Source organism: Hydractinia symbiolongicarpus, chromosome 2 (genome assembly GCF_029227915.1).
Source record: "Hydractinia symbiolongicarpus strain clone_291-10 chromosome 2, HSymV2.1, whole genome shotgun sequence".
Taxonomy (NCBI): domain Eukaryota; kingdom Metazoa; phylum Cnidaria; class Hydrozoa; order Anthoathecata; family Hydractiniidae; genus Hydractinia; species Hydractinia symbiolongicarpus.
Window position 1 is genome coordinate 17,827,264 of NC_079876.1, and position 19,993 is coordinate 17,847,256.

General features: G+C 36.4%; 1 protein-coding gene across 1 annotated transcript; it reads right to left on the bottom strand.

Moving 5' to 3' along the window:
* Window positions 1-2,341: 2,341 nt before the first annotated feature.
* LOC130629860 (uncharacterized) lies at window positions 2,342-4,661 on the bottom strand. Its single transcript, XM_057443234.1, has 3 exons — window positions 3,796-4,661; window positions 2,600-3,694; window positions 2,342-2,534 (listed from the first exon to the last, which is right to left on the bottom strand). The coding sequence occupies exons 1-3, from the start codon at window positions 4,659-4,661 to the stop codon at window positions 2,342-2,344; spliced, it is 2,154 nt and encodes a 717-aa protein (XP_057299217.1).
* Between the last annotated feature and the right edge of the window lie 15,332 nt (window positions 4,662-19,993).

Sequence of the window (19,993 nt, forward strand, 5' to 3'; positions counted from 1 at the left end):
TAGCATTTTTGTCTTCCAAGCAAGAGATCCTGGTTTAAATCCCAGTTGACGCATTTTCCTTCCAGATTCGATTCCCGGACGACGCACTTGGCTGCTATGTTCTAATCTATTAAGTTCAGATCATGCGGTTTCTACTTTAAAGATGATTAGGAGGGCGAATTTTTTTGGAGAGTCAATGTTTTCAAGTTGTGAAGACATAAGAAGAATGCCTATAATACGAAAGATGCCGTTATTTTGATCGCGAAAGTACTTTACCTGTAATAACACCAACAATTATGCTGTCAGCGTCGGTGGTGTGAAGGTTAGTATTGTTGACTTCCAAGCGATATATCCAAGTTGGCTTCCCGGCCGACGCGTTTTGCTGCTAGATTTCATGTTCCAGTCTATTAAATTCAGTTCATGTGGTTGTTACATTTAAGATGATTAGGAGTGCCACTTTTTTCGACAGTTAATGTTTTCAAACTGTGAAGACACAAGTAGAATGCATATAATGCGAAAGATGTCCTTGTTTTGATCACGAAAGAACCTTACCTGTAATAACACCAACAATTATGCTGTCAGCGTCGGTGGTGTGAAGGTTAGCATTGTTGCCTTCCAAGCAATAGATCCGGTTTCGATTCTTGGCGACGCAATTTCCTGCTAGACTTCAAGTTGTGAAGACACAACGGAAATGCATATAATACAAAAGATGCCCTTATTTTGATCGCGAAAGTACTTTACCTGTAATAACTCCAACAATTCCGCTGTCAGCGTTGGTAGTGCAAAGGTTAGTACTGTTGCCTTCCAAGCAATACATCCGGGTTCGATTCCCGCACGACGCATTTGGCTGATAGATTTCATGTTCTTGCCTATTGAACCCAGTACGTGTGGCTTTTACTTTGAGGACGATTAGAAGGTCGAATTTTTTTGGACAGTTAATGTTTTCAAGTTGGGAAGACACAAGTAGAATGCATATAATGCGAAAGATGTCCTTATTTCGATCATGAAAGTACCTTACCGGTAATAACTCTAACATTTCTGCTCTCAGCGTCAGTGGTGTAAAGTTTAGCATTTTTGTCTTCCAAGCAAGAGATCCTGGTTCAATTCCCAGTTGACGCATTTTCCTTCAAGATTTGATTCCCGGGCGACGCACTTGGCTGCTATTTTTCATGTTCTAATCTATTAAGTTCAGATCATGCGGTTTCTACTTTAAAGATGATTAGGAGGGCGAATTTTTTTGGAGAGTCAATGTTTTCAAGTTGTGAAGACATAAGGAAAATGCCTATAATGCGAAAGATGCCCTTATTTTGATCGCGAAAGTACTTTACCTGTAATAACTCCAACAATTCCGCTGTCAGCGTCGGTAGTGCAAAGGTTAGCATTGTTGACTTCCAAGCGATATATCCAAGTTGGCTTCCCGGCCGACGCGTTTTGCTGCTAGATTTCATGTTCCAGTCTATTAAATTCAGTTCCTGTGGTTGTTACATTTGAGATGATTAGGAGGGCCAATTTTTTTCGACAGTTAATGTTTTCAAACTGTGAAGACACAAGGGAAATGCACATAATAAGAAGGATGACGTTGCTTTGATCGCGAAAGTACCTTACCTGTAATAACTCCGACAATTCTGCTGTCAGCAGCGGTTGTGTAAAGGTTAGCATTGTTGCCTTCCAAGCAATAGATCCGGTTTCGATTCTGGCTGACGCAATTTCCTGCTAGACTTCAAGTTGTAAAGACACAACGGAAATGCATATATTTTATTTATTTATTTATTTATTTCAGGAATGTTTTACAAGGATGGCCATTTCAGACATTATAAAGTCTGTTATCAACATGGGTCCTTGGAATAAATAGGATAAAAAAAATATTAGTAACAATAAAACAAGAAAATGTAAATGTACAATAAAAACGGTGAGTATAAAATATATAAACTGCAAAAAAAACACACAGACAAAAGGCTAAAAGTCAAAATACCACACTAGAAAATGAGTTGATCAAGACGAAAAACAAAAAACAAACAAAAAGCCATAAAAAGGACTAAATACGCAGATAATATTCTCTCAGTTGCGACTTAAAAATATTGTATGATTCACATTTTCTAATGTCCAACGGGAGTGTATTGTAAATATGTGCTCCAGTGTAACAGAAAGATCCACGAGCATATTCCAAACGAAGATTAGGTAATTTCAAGCTATTTCTGTTGTTACGTGTGTTTCTTGTGTGGTTTGTTTTTGTGAAGTAATTTTTAAAATTTTCACACACATCGTTGTCCAAGCAACGGCGAATGAAATTACAAGCTCGCATTTCTATCATATTGACAGTATCAGGTGGTGTCAAGAATTGATTTCCAATAATTAAAGTTGCTTATCTATGTAAAGATTGGAGTTTGAGTAGTTGTGTCTGAGAATTCTTAAGGTGAACAAATCCGCAATATGTTAATACTGGTTGAATCATTGTTTGAAAAATTGCCAATGCAGCTTTATCTGTAATCAGCGGTCGAATGCGATATAGTAAACGTAATCTACCGGAAGCTTTTTCATACGTTAAATCAAAGTTGCTGCTCAAATTCAATGATGGTTCGATAAGTAAACCAAGAGATTTATACGTGGATGTTACCCTCACAGTTTGGTACCGGAAGGTACGTTTAATGAGCTGTTTTGTTTAGAGAGGTTATTTTTCGAACCAAATAAAATTGCTTCAGTTTTTCCTGCTCCGAGATTTAAAATTAATTCATTTTCCAAACACCATGCAAGTACACAATTCATGTCGGATGAAAGACGGGTTTCAACAAATAAAACAGTATCGTCTGCATATTTGACTACTTCAGAGTGTTTCACTACGGTACAAAGATCATTGAAAAACATAATAAATAGTAGTGGGCCCAAAATTGACCCTTGTGGTACTCCACTATTGACTGGATGTTCATCAGACAAAGAATTTTTGTATTGAACTTGCTGAAATCTACCAAACAAAGAGTCTGTGAACCACTCGTGTTCGTCTCCAACAATTCCAAAACTGCTTAATTTTGACAGTAGTTTACCATGATTTAACATGTCGAATGCTTTTGTGAGGTCTAAAAATACGGCACCGACCATCTTGCCATCGTTAACCTTCAATTTCACAGTGTCGATAAAGATTGTTGCAGCCAGTTCAGTTGAGCGACGAGGCCTGAAACCGAACTGGTTGTTGTTTATTAAATTGTTACTTTCAAGATATGCAGTCAATTGTTCATGCACAACTTTTTCAATCACCTTGGATATAGCTGGAATAACAGATATTGGTCTATAGTTATTAACAGATGACCTTGCTCCAGATTTGAAAAGTGGTAACACTTTGGTGCGTTTCCAGTCACTTGGAAAAGTTGAAGTTTCAAAAGACATGTTAATAATATATGTCAGTGGTGAAGCGATTACCTCCATGCAGTCTTTGAGTAACCAGGATGGTAGATCATCTAGCCCAACAGACTTTTTACGTTTTAATGATTGTAGATGTTTCATGGTTTCATTAACAGTGATTGGTTTAAGTCGAAATTTTGGGTTTGATTTACTCGGTATTTCTTTATGATATTTCCAGACGGAGTTTGTCAACACAAAAGCAGATCTTTTAAGTGAATTTACAACATTAGAAAAAAATCTACAAAACGCATTAGCAATAGAATGTTGATCGGTTACCAATTTCTCGTCGATTTGTATAGTAGTATTCACTTGAGAGTTCGATCTAAGTGGAAATACTTTTTTTATCGACCGCCAGAAGGATTCTGGATTTCCGGTGTTCTCCTCAAATAACTGTCGCTGATACGTATTCTTTGCTTTACGAACTTTATTATTACCTTGTTTCTTATTTTTTTATAAGCGGTGATATCTGCTTCTGATTTGGTTTTACGCGATTTTCGTAACAAATTGTCGCGTGAGTTCATCTCCTTCTTGAGATCAACAGTCATCCAATCACATGGCTTACCGCGAACTTTTTTACGAATTAATAGAGCCATGGAATCGTAGGTGCGATATATAATTCCCTTTAACAAAGACCATGCTTTATTGACGTTCGTTGAATTATAAACATCTTGAAAATTCTGTGATGAAAGTGTTTGACAAAATTTATCTTTGTCATAATTTCGATAGTTTCGACAATTTATTGTTTTGCTAACGAAACGGGTGTGATGTTGTTTTCTAATACAACATATAAGGTCATGGTCACTAAAAGAAATGGGGATGACTTTGGTATCCGCTATAACTGTGCAATTAGTTGTGGGGATAATGTCGATAAGAGTTTGTGACGTTTCAGCTATTCGGGTTGGTGATTTAATGACTTGTTTAAAACAGTGTAACGTTAAAGCTGTTTTAATCCCAACATGATCGTTCTTTTTCAGAAAATCGACATTAAGGTCCCCTAAGATTATAACTTCTTTGATACCGTCTAATGTTAATGACAGTACATCAGATAGGAAAGGTGAAAAATCTTTATTAAGATACTTTGAATTATCCGGGGGTCTATAAATTACGGAAAGTAAATACAATTTCGCATTTTTTGGACATATTTCTAACCAAATACCTTCAATTTCATTTATTTCTAGATCGTGTCGCCTTTTATAAATAACATGATCAGCAACATAAAATGCTACTCCGCCTCCTTTTCCAAATTTACGAGATTTGTGTATAAATGTGTATCCATTAATTGCAAACATGTCCTCCGGTTCATCTCCCGTATGTATTTTCGTAAGAGAAAAAATGTCGATTTTTCTGTTGTTTATAAGAATGTCGAAATCTCAGCAAAATTTGCCCATAGACCTCTAACGTTCAGGTGAAACATATTCATACCCTTTGCATTAGTAAATTCACGGATTTCATCTGTGGCATTAGGTCCAGGACACTTTTCAACATCACCGCTTAAAAGCAACAACACAAACAACCATCTGCTTCGTCTAGAGAAATCTACTCGCGTTTTGTTAAGACTTGTAAAAAAGCACGATTCAATGTTACAAATACCACTACTTTCGACAATATCCATACCACTTTTAAAATAAAGCGAATAGTTTTCATTTGAGCATAAGTAAAAACGTTTTTGCAGGAATAATACAACAAATAATGGAGCAGCCACAAACGCTGCTGCTTTCTGTGCTGCCATTTTGATTAATATAATACAAAAGATGCCCTTATTTTGTTCGCAAAAGTGCCTTACCTGTAATTACTTCAACATTTCTTCTGTCAGCGTCGGTGGTGTAAAGGTTAAATTTGTTGCCTTCCAAACAATAGATCCGGGTTCAACTCCTGACCGACGCATTTGGCTGCTAGATTTCATGTTCTAGATCATAAATGTAGTACGTGTGGCTTCTACTTTAAAGATGATTAGGAGGGCAATTTTTTTTGTTCAGTTAATGATTCAAGTTGTGAAGGCACAATGGAATTGCATATAATACGAAGATGCCCTTACTTTAATCGCAAAAGTGCCTTACCTGTAATAACTCCGACAATTCTGCTGTCAGCAGCGGTGGTGAACGGGTTAGCATTGTTGCCTTCCAAGCATTACAGTTCGAATCCTGGCGGAAGCAATTGTCTGCTAGATTTCATGTTCTAGACTATTAAATTCAGTTCAGGTGGATTCTACTTTGAAGATGATTAGGAGGGCATATTTGTTTCGACATTTAATGTTCTCAAGTTGTGAAGACACAAGGGAAATGCATATAATGCGAAAGATGTTCTTATTAGGATCGCGAAAGTACCATACCTGTAATAACCACAAAATTTATGCTGTCAGCGTCGGCGGTGTAAAGGATAGCATTGTTGGATTCCAAGCAATAGATCCGGGTTCGATTCCTGGCCGTGCCATTTGAATGCTAGATTCCATGTTCTAGTCTATTAAGTTCACTTCATTGGGCTTCTACTTTGAGGATGAGAAGGAGGGCAAAATTTGTCGGACATTTAATGTTTTCAAGTTGTGAAGACACAAGCGTAATGCATATAATGCGAAAGATGTCCTTATTTTGATCATGAAAGTACCTTATCGGTAATAACTCTAACATTTCTGCTCTCAGCGTCAGTGGTGTAAAGGTTAGCATTTTTGTCTTCCAAGCAAGAGATCCTGGTTCAAATCCCAGTTGACGCATTTTCCTTCTAGATTCGATTCCCGGGCGACGCACTTGGCTGCTATTTTTCATGTTCTAATCTATTAACTTCAGATCATGCGGTTTCTACTTTAAAAATGATTAGGAGGGCGAATTTTTTTGGATAGTCAATGTTTTCAAGTTGTGAAGACATAAGGAGAATGCGTATAATACGAAAGATGCCCTTATTTTGATCGCGAAAGTACTTTACCTGTAATAACTCCAACAATTCCGCTGTCAGCGTCGGTAGTGCAAAGGTTAGCATTGTTGACTTCCAAGCCATATATCCAAGTTGGCTTCCCGGCAGACGCGTTTTGCTGCTAGATTTCATCTTCCAGTCTATTAAATTCAGTTCATGTGGTTGTTACATTTAAGATGATTAGGAGGGCCATTTTTTTTCGACAGTTAATGTTTTCAAACTGTGAAGACACAAGGGAAATGCATATAATACGAAGGATGACCTTGTTTTGATCACGAAAGAACCTTACCTGTAATAACACCAACAATTCTACTGTCAGCGTCGGTGGTGTGAAGGTTAGCATTGTTGCCTTCCAAGCAATAGATCCGGTTTCGATTCTTGGCGACGCAATTTCCTGCTAGACTTCATGTTCTAGATCATAAATGTAGTACGTGTGGTTTCTACTTTAAAGATGATTAGGAAGGCAATTTTTTTTGTTCAGTTAATGATTCAAGTTGTGAAGGCACAATGGAAATGCATATAATACGAAGATGCCCTTACTTTAATCGCAAAAGTGCCTTACCTGTAATAACTCCGACAATTCTGCTGTCAGCAGCGTGGTGAACGGGTTAGCATTGTTGCCTTCCAAGCATTAGAGTTCGAATCCTGGCGGAAGCAATTGTCTGCTAGATTTCATGTTCTAGTCTATTAAATTCAGTTCAGGTGGATTCTACTTTGAAGATGATTAGGAGGGCATATTTGTTTCGACATTTAATGTTCTCAAGTTGTGAAGACACAAGGGAAATGCATATAATGCAAAAGATGTTCTTATTGGGATCGCGAAAGTACCATACCTGTAATAACCACAAAATTTATGCTGTCAGCGTCGGCGGTGTAAAGGATAGCATTGTTGGATTCCAAGCAATAGATCCGGGTTCGATTCCTGGCCGTGCCATTTGAATGCTAGATTCCATGTTCTAGTCTATTAAGTTCACTTCATTGGGCTTCTACTTTGAGGATGAGTAGGAGGGCAAAATTTGTCGGACATTTAATGTTTTCAAGTTGTGAAGACTCAAGCGTAATGCATATAATGCGAAAGATGTCCTTATTTTGATCATGAAAGTACCTTACCGGTAATAACTCTAACATTTCTGCTCTCAGCGTCAGTGGTGTAAAGGTTAGCACTTTTGTCTTCCAAGCAAGAGATCCTGGTTCAAATCCCAGTTGACGCATTTTCCTTCTAGATTTGATTCCCGGGCGACGCACTTGGCTGCTATTTTTCATGTTCTAATCTATTAACTTCAGATCATGCGGTTTCTACTTTAAAGATGATTGGGAGGGCGAATTTTTTTGGAGAGTCAATGTTTTCAAGTTGTGAAGACATAAGGAGAATGCGTATAATACGAAAGATGCCCTTATTTTGACCGCGAAAGTACTTTACCTGTAATAACTCCAACAATTCCGCTGTCAGCGTCGGCAGTGCAAAGGTTAGCATTGTTGACTTCCAAGCGATATATCCAAGTTGGCTTCCCGGCCGACGCGTTTTGCTGCTAGATTTCATGTTCCAGTCTATTAAATTCAGTTCATGTGGTTGTTACATTTAAGATGATTAGGAGGGCCATTTTTTTTCGACAGTTAATGTTTTCAAACTGTGAAGACACAAGGGAAATGCATATAATACGAAGGATGACCTTGTTTTGATCACGAAAGAACCTTACCTGTAATAACACCAACAATTCTGCTGTCAGCGTCGGTGGTGTGAAGGTTACGTTGTTGCCTTCCAAGCAATAGATCCGGTTTCGATTCTTGGCGACGCAATTTCCTGCTAGACTTCAAGTTGTGAAGACACAGCGGAAATGCATATAATACAGAAGATGCCCTTATTTTGATCGCGAAAGTACTTTACCTGTAATAACACCAACATTTCTTCTGTCAGCGTCGGTGGTGTAAAGGTTAACTTTGTCGCCTTACAAACAATAGATCCGGGTTCGATTCCTGGCCGACGCATTTGGCTGCTAGATTTCATGTTCTAGACCATGAAATTTAGTACGTGTGGTTTCTACTTTAAAGATGATTAGGAGGGCAAATTTTTTTCTCCAGTTAATGTTTCAAGTTGTGAAGACACAATGGAAATGCCTATAATACGAAAGATGTCCTTATTTTGATCGCGAAAGTTTATTACCGGTAATAACTCCATCATTTCTGCTTTCAGCGTCGGTGGTGTAAAGGTTAGCATTTCTGTTCTCCAAACAATAGATCCTGGTTGAATTCCAAGTTAACGCATTTTCCTTCTAGATTTCATGTTCTTGTCTATTAAACCCAGTACGTGTGGCTTCTACTTTGAGGACGATTAGAAGGGCGATTTTTTTTGGACAGTTAATGTTTTCAAGTTGGGAAGACACAAGGAGAATGCATATAATGCGAAAGATGTCCTTATTTTGATCATGAAAGTACCTTACCGGTAATAACTCTAACATTTCTGCTCTCAGCGTCAGTGGTGTAAAGTTTAGCATTTTTGTCTTCCAAGCAAGAGATCCTGGTTCAATTCCCAGTTGACGCATTTTACTTCTAGATTCGATTCCCGGGCGACGCACTTGGCTGCTATTTTTCATGTTCTAATTTATTAAGTTCAGATCATGCGGTTTCTATTTTAAAGATGATTAGGAGGGCGAATTTTTTTGGAGAGTCAATGTTTTCAAGTTGTGAAGACATAAGGAGAATGCCTATAATACGAAAGATGCCCTTATTTTGATCGCGAAAGTACTTTACCTGTAATAACTTCAACAATTCTGCTGTCAGCGTCGGTAGTGCAAAGGTTAGCATTGTTGACTTCCAAGCGATATATCCAAGTTGGCTTCCCGGCCGACGCGTTTTGCTGCTAGATTTCATGTTCCAGTCTATTAAATTCAGTTCATGTGGTTGTTACATTTAAGATGATTAGGAGGGCCAATTTTTTTCGAAAGTTAATGTTTTCAAACTGTGAAGACACAAGGGAAATGCACATAATAAGAAGGATGACGTTGCTTTGATCGCGAAAGTACCTTACCTGTAATAACTCCGACAATTCTGCTGTCAGCAGCGGTTGTGTAAAGGTTAGCATTGTTGTCTTCCAAGCAATAGATCCGGTTTCGATTCTGGCTGACGCAATTTCCTGCTAGACTTCAAGTTGTAAAGACACAACGGAAATGCATATATTTTATTTATTTATTTATTTATTTCACGAATGTTTTACAAGGATAGCCATTTCAGACATTATAAAGTCTGTTATCAACATGGGTCCTTGGAATAAATAGGATAAAAAAAATATTAGTAACAATAAAACAAGAAAATGTAAATGTACAATAAAAACGGTGAGTATAAAATATATAAACTGCAAAAAACACACAGACAAAAGGCTAAAAGTCAAAATACCACACTAGAAAATGAGTTGATCAAGACGAAAAACAAAAAACAAACAAAAAGCCATAAAAAGGACTAAATACGCAGATAATATTCTCTCAGTTGCGACTTAAAAATATTGTATGATTCACATTTTCTAATGTCCAACAGGAGTTATTGTAAATATTTGCTCCAGTGTAACAGAAAGATCCACGAGCATATTCCAAACGAAGATTAGGTAATTTCAAGCTATTTCTGTTGTTACGTGTGTTTCTTGTGTGGTTTGTTTTTGTGAAGTAATTTTTAAAATTTTCACCCAAGCAACGGCAAATGAAATTACAAGCTCGCATTTCTATCATATTGACAGTATCAGGTGGTGTCAAGAATTGATTTCCAATAATTAAAGTTGCTCGTCTATGTAAAGATTGGAGTTTGAGTAGTTGTGTCTGAGAATTCTTAAGGTGAACAAATCCGCAATATGTTAATACTGGTTGAATCATTGTTTGAAAAATTGCCAATGCAGCTTTATCTGTACTCAGCGGTCGAATGCGATATAGTAAACGTAATCTACCGGAAGCTTTTTGATACGTTAAATCAAAGTTGCTGCTCAAATTCAATGATGGTTCGATAAGTACACCAAGATATTTATACGTGGATGTTACCCTCACAGTTTGGTACCGGAAGTTACGTTTAATGAGCTGTTTTGTTTAGAGAGGTTATTTTTCGAACCAAATAACATTGCTTCAGTTCTTTCTGCTCCGAGATTTAAAATTAATTCATTTTCCAAACACCATGCAAGTACACAATTCATGTCGGATGAAAGACGGGTTTCAACAAATAAAACAGTATCGTCTGCATATTTGACTACTTCAGAGTGTTTCACTACGGTACAAAGATCATTGAAAAACATAATAAATAGTAGTGGGCCCAAAATCGACCCTTGTGGTACTCCACTATTGACTGGATGTTCATCAGACAAAGAATTTTTGTATTGAACTTGCTGAAATCTACCAAACAAATAGTCTGTGAACCACTCGTGTCCGTCTCCAACAATTCCAAAACTGCTTAATTTTGACAGTAGTTTACCATGACTTAACATGTCGAATGCTTTTGTGAGGTCTAAAAATACGGCACCGACCATTTTGCCATCGTTAACCTTCAATTTCACAGTGTCGATAAAGATTGTTGCAGCCAGTTCAGTTGAGCGACGAGGCCTGAAACCGAACTGGTTGTTGTTTATTAAATTGTTACTTTCAAGATATGCAGTCAATTGTTCATGCACAACTTTTTCAATCACCTTGGATATAGCTGGAATAACAGATATTGGTCTATAGTTATTAACAGATGACTTTGCTCCAGATTTGAAAAGTGGTAACACTTTGGTGCGTTTCCAGTCACTTGGAAAAGTTGAAGTTTCAAAAGACATGTTAATAATATATGTCAGTGGTGAAGCGATTACCTCCATGCAGTCTTTGAGTAACCAGGATGGTAGATCATCTAGCCCAACAGACTTTTTACGTTTTAATGATTGTAGATGTTTCATGGTTTCATTAACAGTGATTGGTTTAAGTCGAAATTTTGGGTTAGATTTACTCGGTATTTCTTTATGATATTTCCAGACGGAGTTTGTCAACACAAAAGCAGATCTTTTAAGTGAATTTACAACATTAGAAAAAATCTACAAAACGCATTAGCAATAGAATGTTGATCGGTTACCAATTTCTCGTCGATTTGTATAGTAGTATTCACTTGAGAGTTCGATCTAAGTGGAAATACTTTTTTTATCGACCGCCAGAAGGATTCTGGATTTCCGGTGTTCTCCTTAAATAACTGTCGCTGATACGTATTCTTTGCTTTACGAACTTAATTATTAACCTTGTTTCTTATTTTTTTATAAGCGGTGATATCTGCTTCTGATTTGGTTTTACGCGATTTTCGTAACAAATTGTCGCGTGAGTTCATCTCCTTCTTGAGATCAACAGTCATCCAATCACATGGCTTACCGCGAACTTTTTACGAATTAATAGAGCCATGGAATCGTAGGTGCGATATATAATTCCCTTTAACAAAGACCATGCTTTATTGACGTTCGTTGAATTATAAACATCTTGAAAATTCTGTGATGAAAGTGTTTGACAAAATTTATCTTTGTCATAATTTCGATAGTTTCGACAATTTATTGTTTTGCTAACGAAACGGGTGTGATGTTGTTTTCTAATACAACATATAAGGTCATGGTCACTAAAAGAAATGGGGATGACTTTGGTATCCGCTATAACTGTGCAATTAGTTGTAGCGATAATGTCGATAAGAGTTTGTGACGTTTCCGCTATTCGGGTTGGTGATTTAATGACTTGTTTAAAACCGTGTAACGTTAAAGCTGTTTTAATCCCAACATGATCGTTCTTTTTCAGAAAATCGACATTAAGGTGCCCTAAGATTATAACTTCTTTGATACCGTCTAATGTTAATGACAGTACATCAGATAGGAAAGGTGAAAAATCTTTATTAAGATACTTTGAATTATCCGGGGGTCTATAAATTACGGAAAGTAAATACAATTTCGCATTTTTTGGACATATTTCTAACCAAATACCTTCAATTTCATTTATTTCTAGATCGTTGCGCCTTTTATAAATAACATGATCAGCAACATAAAATGCTACTCCGCCTCCTTTTCCAAATTTACGAGATTTGTGTATAAATGTGTATCCATTAATTGCAAACATGTCCTCCGGTTCATCTCCCGTATGTATTTTCGTAAGAGAAAAAATGTCGATTTTTCTGTTGTTTATAAGAATGTCGAAATCTCAGCAAAATTTGCCCATAGACCTCTAACGTTCAGGTGAAACATATTCATACCCTTTGCATTAGTAAATTCACGGATTTCATCTGTGGCATTAGGTCCAGGACACTTTTCAACATCACCGCTTAAAAGCAACAACACAAACAACCATCTGCTTCGTCTAGAGAAATCTACTCGCGTTTTGTTAAGACTTGTAAAAAAGCACGATTCAATGTTACAAATACCACTACTCTCGACAATATCCATACCACTTTTAAAATAAAGCGAATAGTTTTCATTTGAGCATAAGTAAAAACGCTTTTGCAGCAATAATACAACAAATAATAGAGCAGCCACAAACGCTGCTGCTTTCTGTGCTGCCATTTTGATTAATATAATACAAAAGATGCCCTTATTTTGTTCGCAAAAGTGCCTTACCTGTAATTACTTCAACATTTCTTCTGCTAGATTTCATGTTCTAGATCATGAAATTTAGTACGTGTGGTTTCTACTTTAAAGATGATAAGGAGGGCAATTTTTTTTGTCCAGTTAATGTTTCAAGTTGTGAAGACACAATGGAAATACCTATAATACGAAAGATGTCCTTATTTTGATCGCGAAAGTACATTACCGGTAATAACTCCATCATTTCTGCTTTCAGCGTCGGTGGTGTAAAGGTTAGCATTTCTGTTCTCCAAGCAATAGATCCTGTTTCAATTCCAAGTTAACGCATTTTCCTTCTACATTTCATGATCTAGTCTATTAAATTCAGTTCATGTGGTTTCTACTTTGAAGATGATTAGAAGGGCAAATTTTGTTGGAGAGTTAATGTTTTCAAGTTGTGAAGACACAAGCGAAATGCATATGATACGAAAGATGCATTTATTTTGATAGCGAAAGCACCTTACCTGCAATAACTCTAAAAATTCTGCTGTCATCGTCGGTGGTGTAAAGGTTAGCGTTGTTGCATTCCAAGCAATAGATCCGGCTCCGATTCCTGGCCGACGCATTTGGCTGCTAGATTTCATGTTCTAGTCTATTAATTTCAGTACGTATGGTTGCTACTTTCATGATGATTAGGAGAGCAAGTTTTCTTGGACAGTTTATGTTTTTAAGTAGTGAAAAGACACAAGGGAAATGCGTACAATACGAGAGATGCGTTTATTTTGATCGCTAAATTACCTTACCTGTAATAACTTCAACAATTCTGCTGAAAGAGTCGGTGGTGTAAAGGTTAGCATTTCTGTTCTCCAAGCATCCTGGTTCAATTCTAAGTTGACGCATTTTCCTTCTAGATTTCATGATGTAGTCTATTAAATTCAGTTCATGTGGTTTCTACTTTGAAGATGATTAGAAGGGCAAATTTTGTTGGAGAGTTAAAGTTTTCAAGTTGTGAAGACACAAGGAGAATGCATATAATACGAAAGATGCCCTTATTTTGATCGCGAAAAAACTTTACCTGTAATAACTCCAACAATTCTGTTGAAAGAGTCGGTGGTGAAAAGGTTAGCATTGTTGCCTTTCAAGCAATTCATGCGTGTTCGATTCCTCGCCGACCCATTTGACTGCTAGATTCCATGTTCTAGTCTATTAAATTCAGTTCATTGGGCTTCTACTTTGAAGATGATTAGGAGGTCAAAGTGTTTTAGACAGTTAACTTTTTCAAGTTGAGAAGACACAAGGGAAATGCATATAATACGAAAGATGCCCTTATTTTGATCGCGAAAGTACCTTACCTGTAATAAGTCCATCAATTCTGCTGTCATCGTCGGTAGCGTAAAGGTTAGCATTGTTGCCTTCCAAGCAATAGATCCGGGTTCGATTCCCGGCCGACTCATTTGGCTGGTAGATTTCATGTTCTAGTCTGTTAATGTCAGTTCATGTGGATTCTACTTTGAAGATGATTAGAAGGGCATATTTTTTAGGACAGTTAAGGTTCTGAATTGTGAAGACATGAGGTAAATGCATATAATACGAAGGATGCCCTCATTTTGATCGCAAAAGTACCTTATCTGTAATAACTCAAACAACTCTGCTGTCAGCATCGGTGGTGTAAAGGTTAGCATTGTTGCCTTCCAAGCAATAGATCCGAGTTCGATTCCTGGCCAACCCATTCGACTACTAGATTCCATGTTCTAGTCTATTAAGTTCAGTTCATGTGTCTTCTACATTGAAAATGATTAGGAGGGCAAATGTTTTTGGACAGTTGATGTTTTCAAGTTGTGAAGTCACAAGGGAAATGCATATAATACGAAAGATGCCCTTATTTTGATCGCGAAAGTACTTTACCTGTAATAAATCCAACAATTTAGCTAATTAGGAGATGATTAGAAGGGCTATCGTTTGCTTGAACGTTAAATGATTTTGAGTAATGAAGCCACAAGAGAAAACATATAACACGAAAGATCCCCATATATCGATCTTGGACGTCTGTTAAATTGAATAACTCCAACGTTTCTGATATCAGCGGCGGTGATGTAAAGGTTAACATTGTTGCCTTCCAAGCAATAGAGTTCGATTCCTGGCTGACGCATTTGATTGTTAGATTCCATTTCTAGTCTATTAAATTCAGTTCATGTGGTTTCTACTTTGAAGATGATTAGGAGGGCAAACGTTTTTTCGGTATGTTAATGTTTTCAAGCTGAGAAAACACAAGACAAAAACAATAGTACGAAAGATGCCGTTACCTTGATGGTGGAAGTACCTTACCTGTAATAATTCTGACAATTCTGCTATCAGCGTCGGTGGTGTAAAGGTTAGCATTGTTGTCTTCCAAGCAATAGATCCTGGTTCGATTCCTGGTTGAAGCATTTTGCTTCTAAGTTTCATGCTCCAGTGTATTAAGATGAGTTCCTGTTGTTCCTACTTGAGAGATGATTAGAATGGCTGTCTTTTGTGGTAACGTTAAATGTTTTCAAGTTGTAAAGTCACAAGAGAAAAGCGTATAATACGACAGATGCCCACATATTGATCGCGGAAGTCTGTTAGCTTTTATTACTCTAACGTTTCTGCTATCAGCGTCGGTGGTGTAATGGGTAGCATTGTTGCCTTCCAAGCAATCCATCTGGGTTCGATTAACAGCAGAGGCATGTGGCTGCTAGATTTCATGTTCTAGTATGTTTTCGAGTTGTAAAGTCACAAGAGAAAAGCATGTATTACGAAAGTTGCTCATATATCGATTGTGGAAGTCTGTTGGCTTTAATATTTCTAACGTTTCAGGTATCGTCGTCGGTGGTGTAAAAGTTAGCACTGTTGATTTCCAAGCAATAGATCCGGGTTCGATTAACGGCCCAGGCAGTTTTACGCAAGAATTTAATAGCGTTTTCGCCTTTCTGAAGTGACTTGTGACATTAAGAACCTTTATGGCTTCAAACAAAATTATCCTTCTATTCATTTTTAAAAATTGGAACCACAAAAGCTGAAGTTAGTATACTACAACTTGAAATGTAAATTTACGTTGATAATGTCTTGTAGTAACAAGACGAAATATCCGTTAAAATAAAATAAAAAAGATTTCCTCATCAATCAAACTTCTCGTACTTATTTTTATCATACCATTTAATTTTTTGAACACATTATAACCAGGGTCGTGCTACGTGAGTCGTGCTACGGAAACACGAAATGGGCTACAAATTAGTATTTTAATATTAGGACAACACGTGGAAAAAGTAACCAGAAGAAAATTATGACTTAGGAAAAACGAATTTTTGATACGACTTTATTAACAAATGGTACATGGAGGAGAGTTTATTGAGTGTGAGACCGAGACTTACAAAAATTAGACGTTGTACACATGCATTGATGGTATCTTGTTTGATTTTGTCATCCTTTACAAAGTTAAGAAGATGATCTGATCGATCCATCTGTAAAAAGATTAACTTTTCGTTCGACATTTTATTGTCCAAGTTTTACCTTTCTTTTTCAGCCATTTCCCCCAAAGTTTATCGCCGCATTTACGATTGTTTAAAAATTCTTTCAAGACACATATGAAACTGTACAGTTGTATTAATTTGTTTCATAAAGTTGTATAACTGCCTAAGATGTTTATCCGCACGCTTTAAAGGAGAACTAAAAATTGATAACAAGTTGTTTTTAAAATGTTCATTATAATGTAAATGTAAACTGCATTAATTTGTTACTTCTGTGAGCTTTAGTTTTTAAGATATTTAAGGTCAAGGTAGTCCTGCGTTCGCTGCCATAACAGTATTGATTAGGACTTTCTGTTCGGTAAATTACTTACTTGTGTAACGTAAGTCCGCGAGAATATAAATAAACGCATCGTGAATGAACGAAGCGATGAAATGCTACACTGTCCCTCCTGTGGCTGTCTAAGAGTAATTTTATTTATCATATTTTGATATAATATCTTTATCAGAATAAGATAACAAATCAAAAACATTCTCAATCAAAGTTTGTTGTTATTGTTGAAAGTTTTCTATGATGATGTTGTTCTACTCGAATTTAACTTGTCTTCTTTAGCGCTCAAACCTGGCGATAAATTTCTCTTTGAAGACCAAGAAGTGAGGGCATCCTTACAAGTCCTGATAAAATATGTACGCCATGTGACGTCTGAAATCAACAAAATATGTACGAACCAAGTTTGCTTTTGTTCGACAACGGCAGCGACCGTTAAAGTATTTGTGGCTTTTGGGGGATAAAACTTGGACAAAATGCGAAAATTTAAAAATTTGATGCCATGTTGCTTTTTGTGATATTTAAGAATGCTTTTATTACATAAAAACATATGTGTAGTTTTTTTCGTTAATTCTCCTTTAGGGAATGCGAAGCTCAGAGGGGATTTCCCTCTAAAGTTGTTGCCGTGACAAACGACCGTAAATACAAAATGGCAGATCGAGTAACGCAAATGTATTCTTTTTTATTCACTTTAAATATTAACTGTATTTATTTTAACAATAATAACAAATTTTGTGTTAAAATTGTAAGCGGGCTACATCTGAAGAAGCTGTACACTTCAGTAAAGGCGAGATAAACATTGCGTGTGAGACAACAAAGTACGTTTTATATATAGAAATGTTTCTATTATCGCGTACTATATCTGCAATACAAACACGTTTACACGAAGTTGTCAGCTGTGTTGAACACATCCTCAGACGTTGAGAACAAAGGTCTTACTTGCTTAAGAAATTAATTTTTTTTATGTATTCATAGTCTCAAGAATAACTGATAATTTATTAATATAACAGTAGGTGGAAATGAAAGATGTACAAGTAAAGACGACATCCCCAAATGAAAACAACGGATTTTAAATTTGTCGTGACTTATTCGACCAGCTGTAAAAACATGTATAATCCTTTTATTAAAAAGAAAATTAATGTCTGATATCACAAGATCATATAACAACGTGGTTTTCGTGTCAACACAAAATCAAGTATTTCATACGTCAATAATACTCGAAAGCGTTCTAAGTTGAAGGGGGTGCCATTATTTGACGCTGTAGTTCAAAACTGATCCTATGTGAACAAAAAAGCGAATTTATCTCTATTATATCGGTCCCATCAAGCTTTCTTCTAAGAATTATCAGGCTGACGTAATACTTACTATCCGTATTCTGTTCAAAACAGTTGCGGCACAGATTTATTTCGTACCCCCAGACACAAAGTAACTAAATAACTTCATGCTAACGAAAGCATGAAAATGCACGAGATACCAATGCGGGAAGTATGTAAAGCATTCTTAATAACTCAAAAAAAGTTATTTAACATATCTTCCGATTTTTACATGGATCGGATAAAAAATTGCCAAAAATTGCCCGAAAATCCGTTCTTTTCCGATTTTCGGGTGAAATCCGACAAAATCGGGAAATCGGATTAGTCACGTGTTCAAATTATTCAAAAAAAATTTTCTTGATGAAACAAAGTTGTGTTGCAGGGTTAAAGGGTTAAAGTCTGAAATACACGATAAGTTTAATTCGACCAATTAGTTGCAAGAAAAAGAAAGTCGTGTAAACAAAAAAGACGTCTTTTTAACAAGATAGTTTGAATTAGCCCAGCTAGTTGTATATATTTTTCTACATTATTTTACGGTTTTAGTTACTTTCTCTGCAGTTTTTTGAGCACTTTCGTGAAAAGTTTCGAAAGTGAAGTGTGTGTGATAGTTATAAATGTAGTTGGTTTTAAAAGAAATAGCAAAGAAAAAAACATGATGAAAGAAAAATGTAGGGAAGGAGGATCTCTGATGTTTTGAAATTGGTTTATAACTGCCTTGTAAGCGTTGTTTGAATGTCAGAGCTCATCATATTTTTTGATAATTTTTATTTTTGGTTGTGATGCGGCTATTGTACTTAAACCGTTACAATGTCCTTTGTGAATAGAAATGGGAATTCAAGAGCAGTCCGACTTACTCACAGTCCGAGGTAAGATGTAAAAGTTGTCGAGGATTTGAAATAATTATTCCTAATTGTGGCTAAATAAAAGGACAATATGGAAAATATCCATAACTAGAAAACGCTGCGTTATCTTAACTGATCTTCCTTTCCCTATTGAAAACACCAAAACAAGCGTGGAATATCAATCAGTCATTGCGCGGTTGTACGGAACATTTAGATTGATTATATAAAAAAAAGAGTTGATAGGTATATAATAATAAATGATATTAAATGCTGTTTCAATAAATACATGCATGCAAAATGTCTCATAGTTTAAAGCATGCTCTTATTATCTATAGTTGAAATAATTATTATCCCGTGAAAATTCCAATGGAATTTGCCCGTCACGACAAAGTGAATAAGGAACTATCGCATTTGCTACATTGCGCGTCAGTAGCATGAATCTTTTCTCGCACACACAGACAAACTACACATCTTATTATAGAGACGTAGTAATGGATTGAGAAAAGAAAATTCTTAACAGTTCACGTGATTAAATATTTGTCTGAGTTTCGCTTGATCATAGCAGTGTGCAATAATGGGCGATAATTTAAAATCAAGATTTAGTCTAATTAAAACAATAAACAACATCGGATAGTTCATACGAAAGCAATAGTTCTTTTGAAAAACAATGAACATTCCCTTGCGTGTCGAACTTAAGACACTGTTTTGGTAACATATGATATATGTCCGCGTGGGACGTATCTTGTATATAACATGTAAAAATGTATCAACGTAGACAAAAATTAAAGAGAGCAACAAACTTAATCACACTTTTTACACGCATTACAATTACAATGGATGCCCGACTGTTGCTTAGTTATTACTCACTGGTTATTAATTTGAGATGGTCAAATTTACGCTTGATCAATTACGCTAGTGCGCCAATAAAAGACGACTGATTGCCTAGTGGTAGAGCGTTCGCTCCCAGTGCGGGTGGTCTTGGGTGCAAACGCCAGTTGAGTCATCCCAGAGACTATGAAAGTGGGAATCTTATTGATATCTTAGGCTTTTGTCCAGTTAAGTGATTACAGGATCGCAGGACCCTCATTCATAGCAATAGTAATGGGAACTAAAGAGGCTGTCCTTGGTAAACACTTTTAGTAGAACTGAAAGTTTAGATTTAAACTTCCATTTTTTGTATGGAAGTGAGTTGCTTCTCATTGGACCAAGTAGTCTAAGAAAGTATT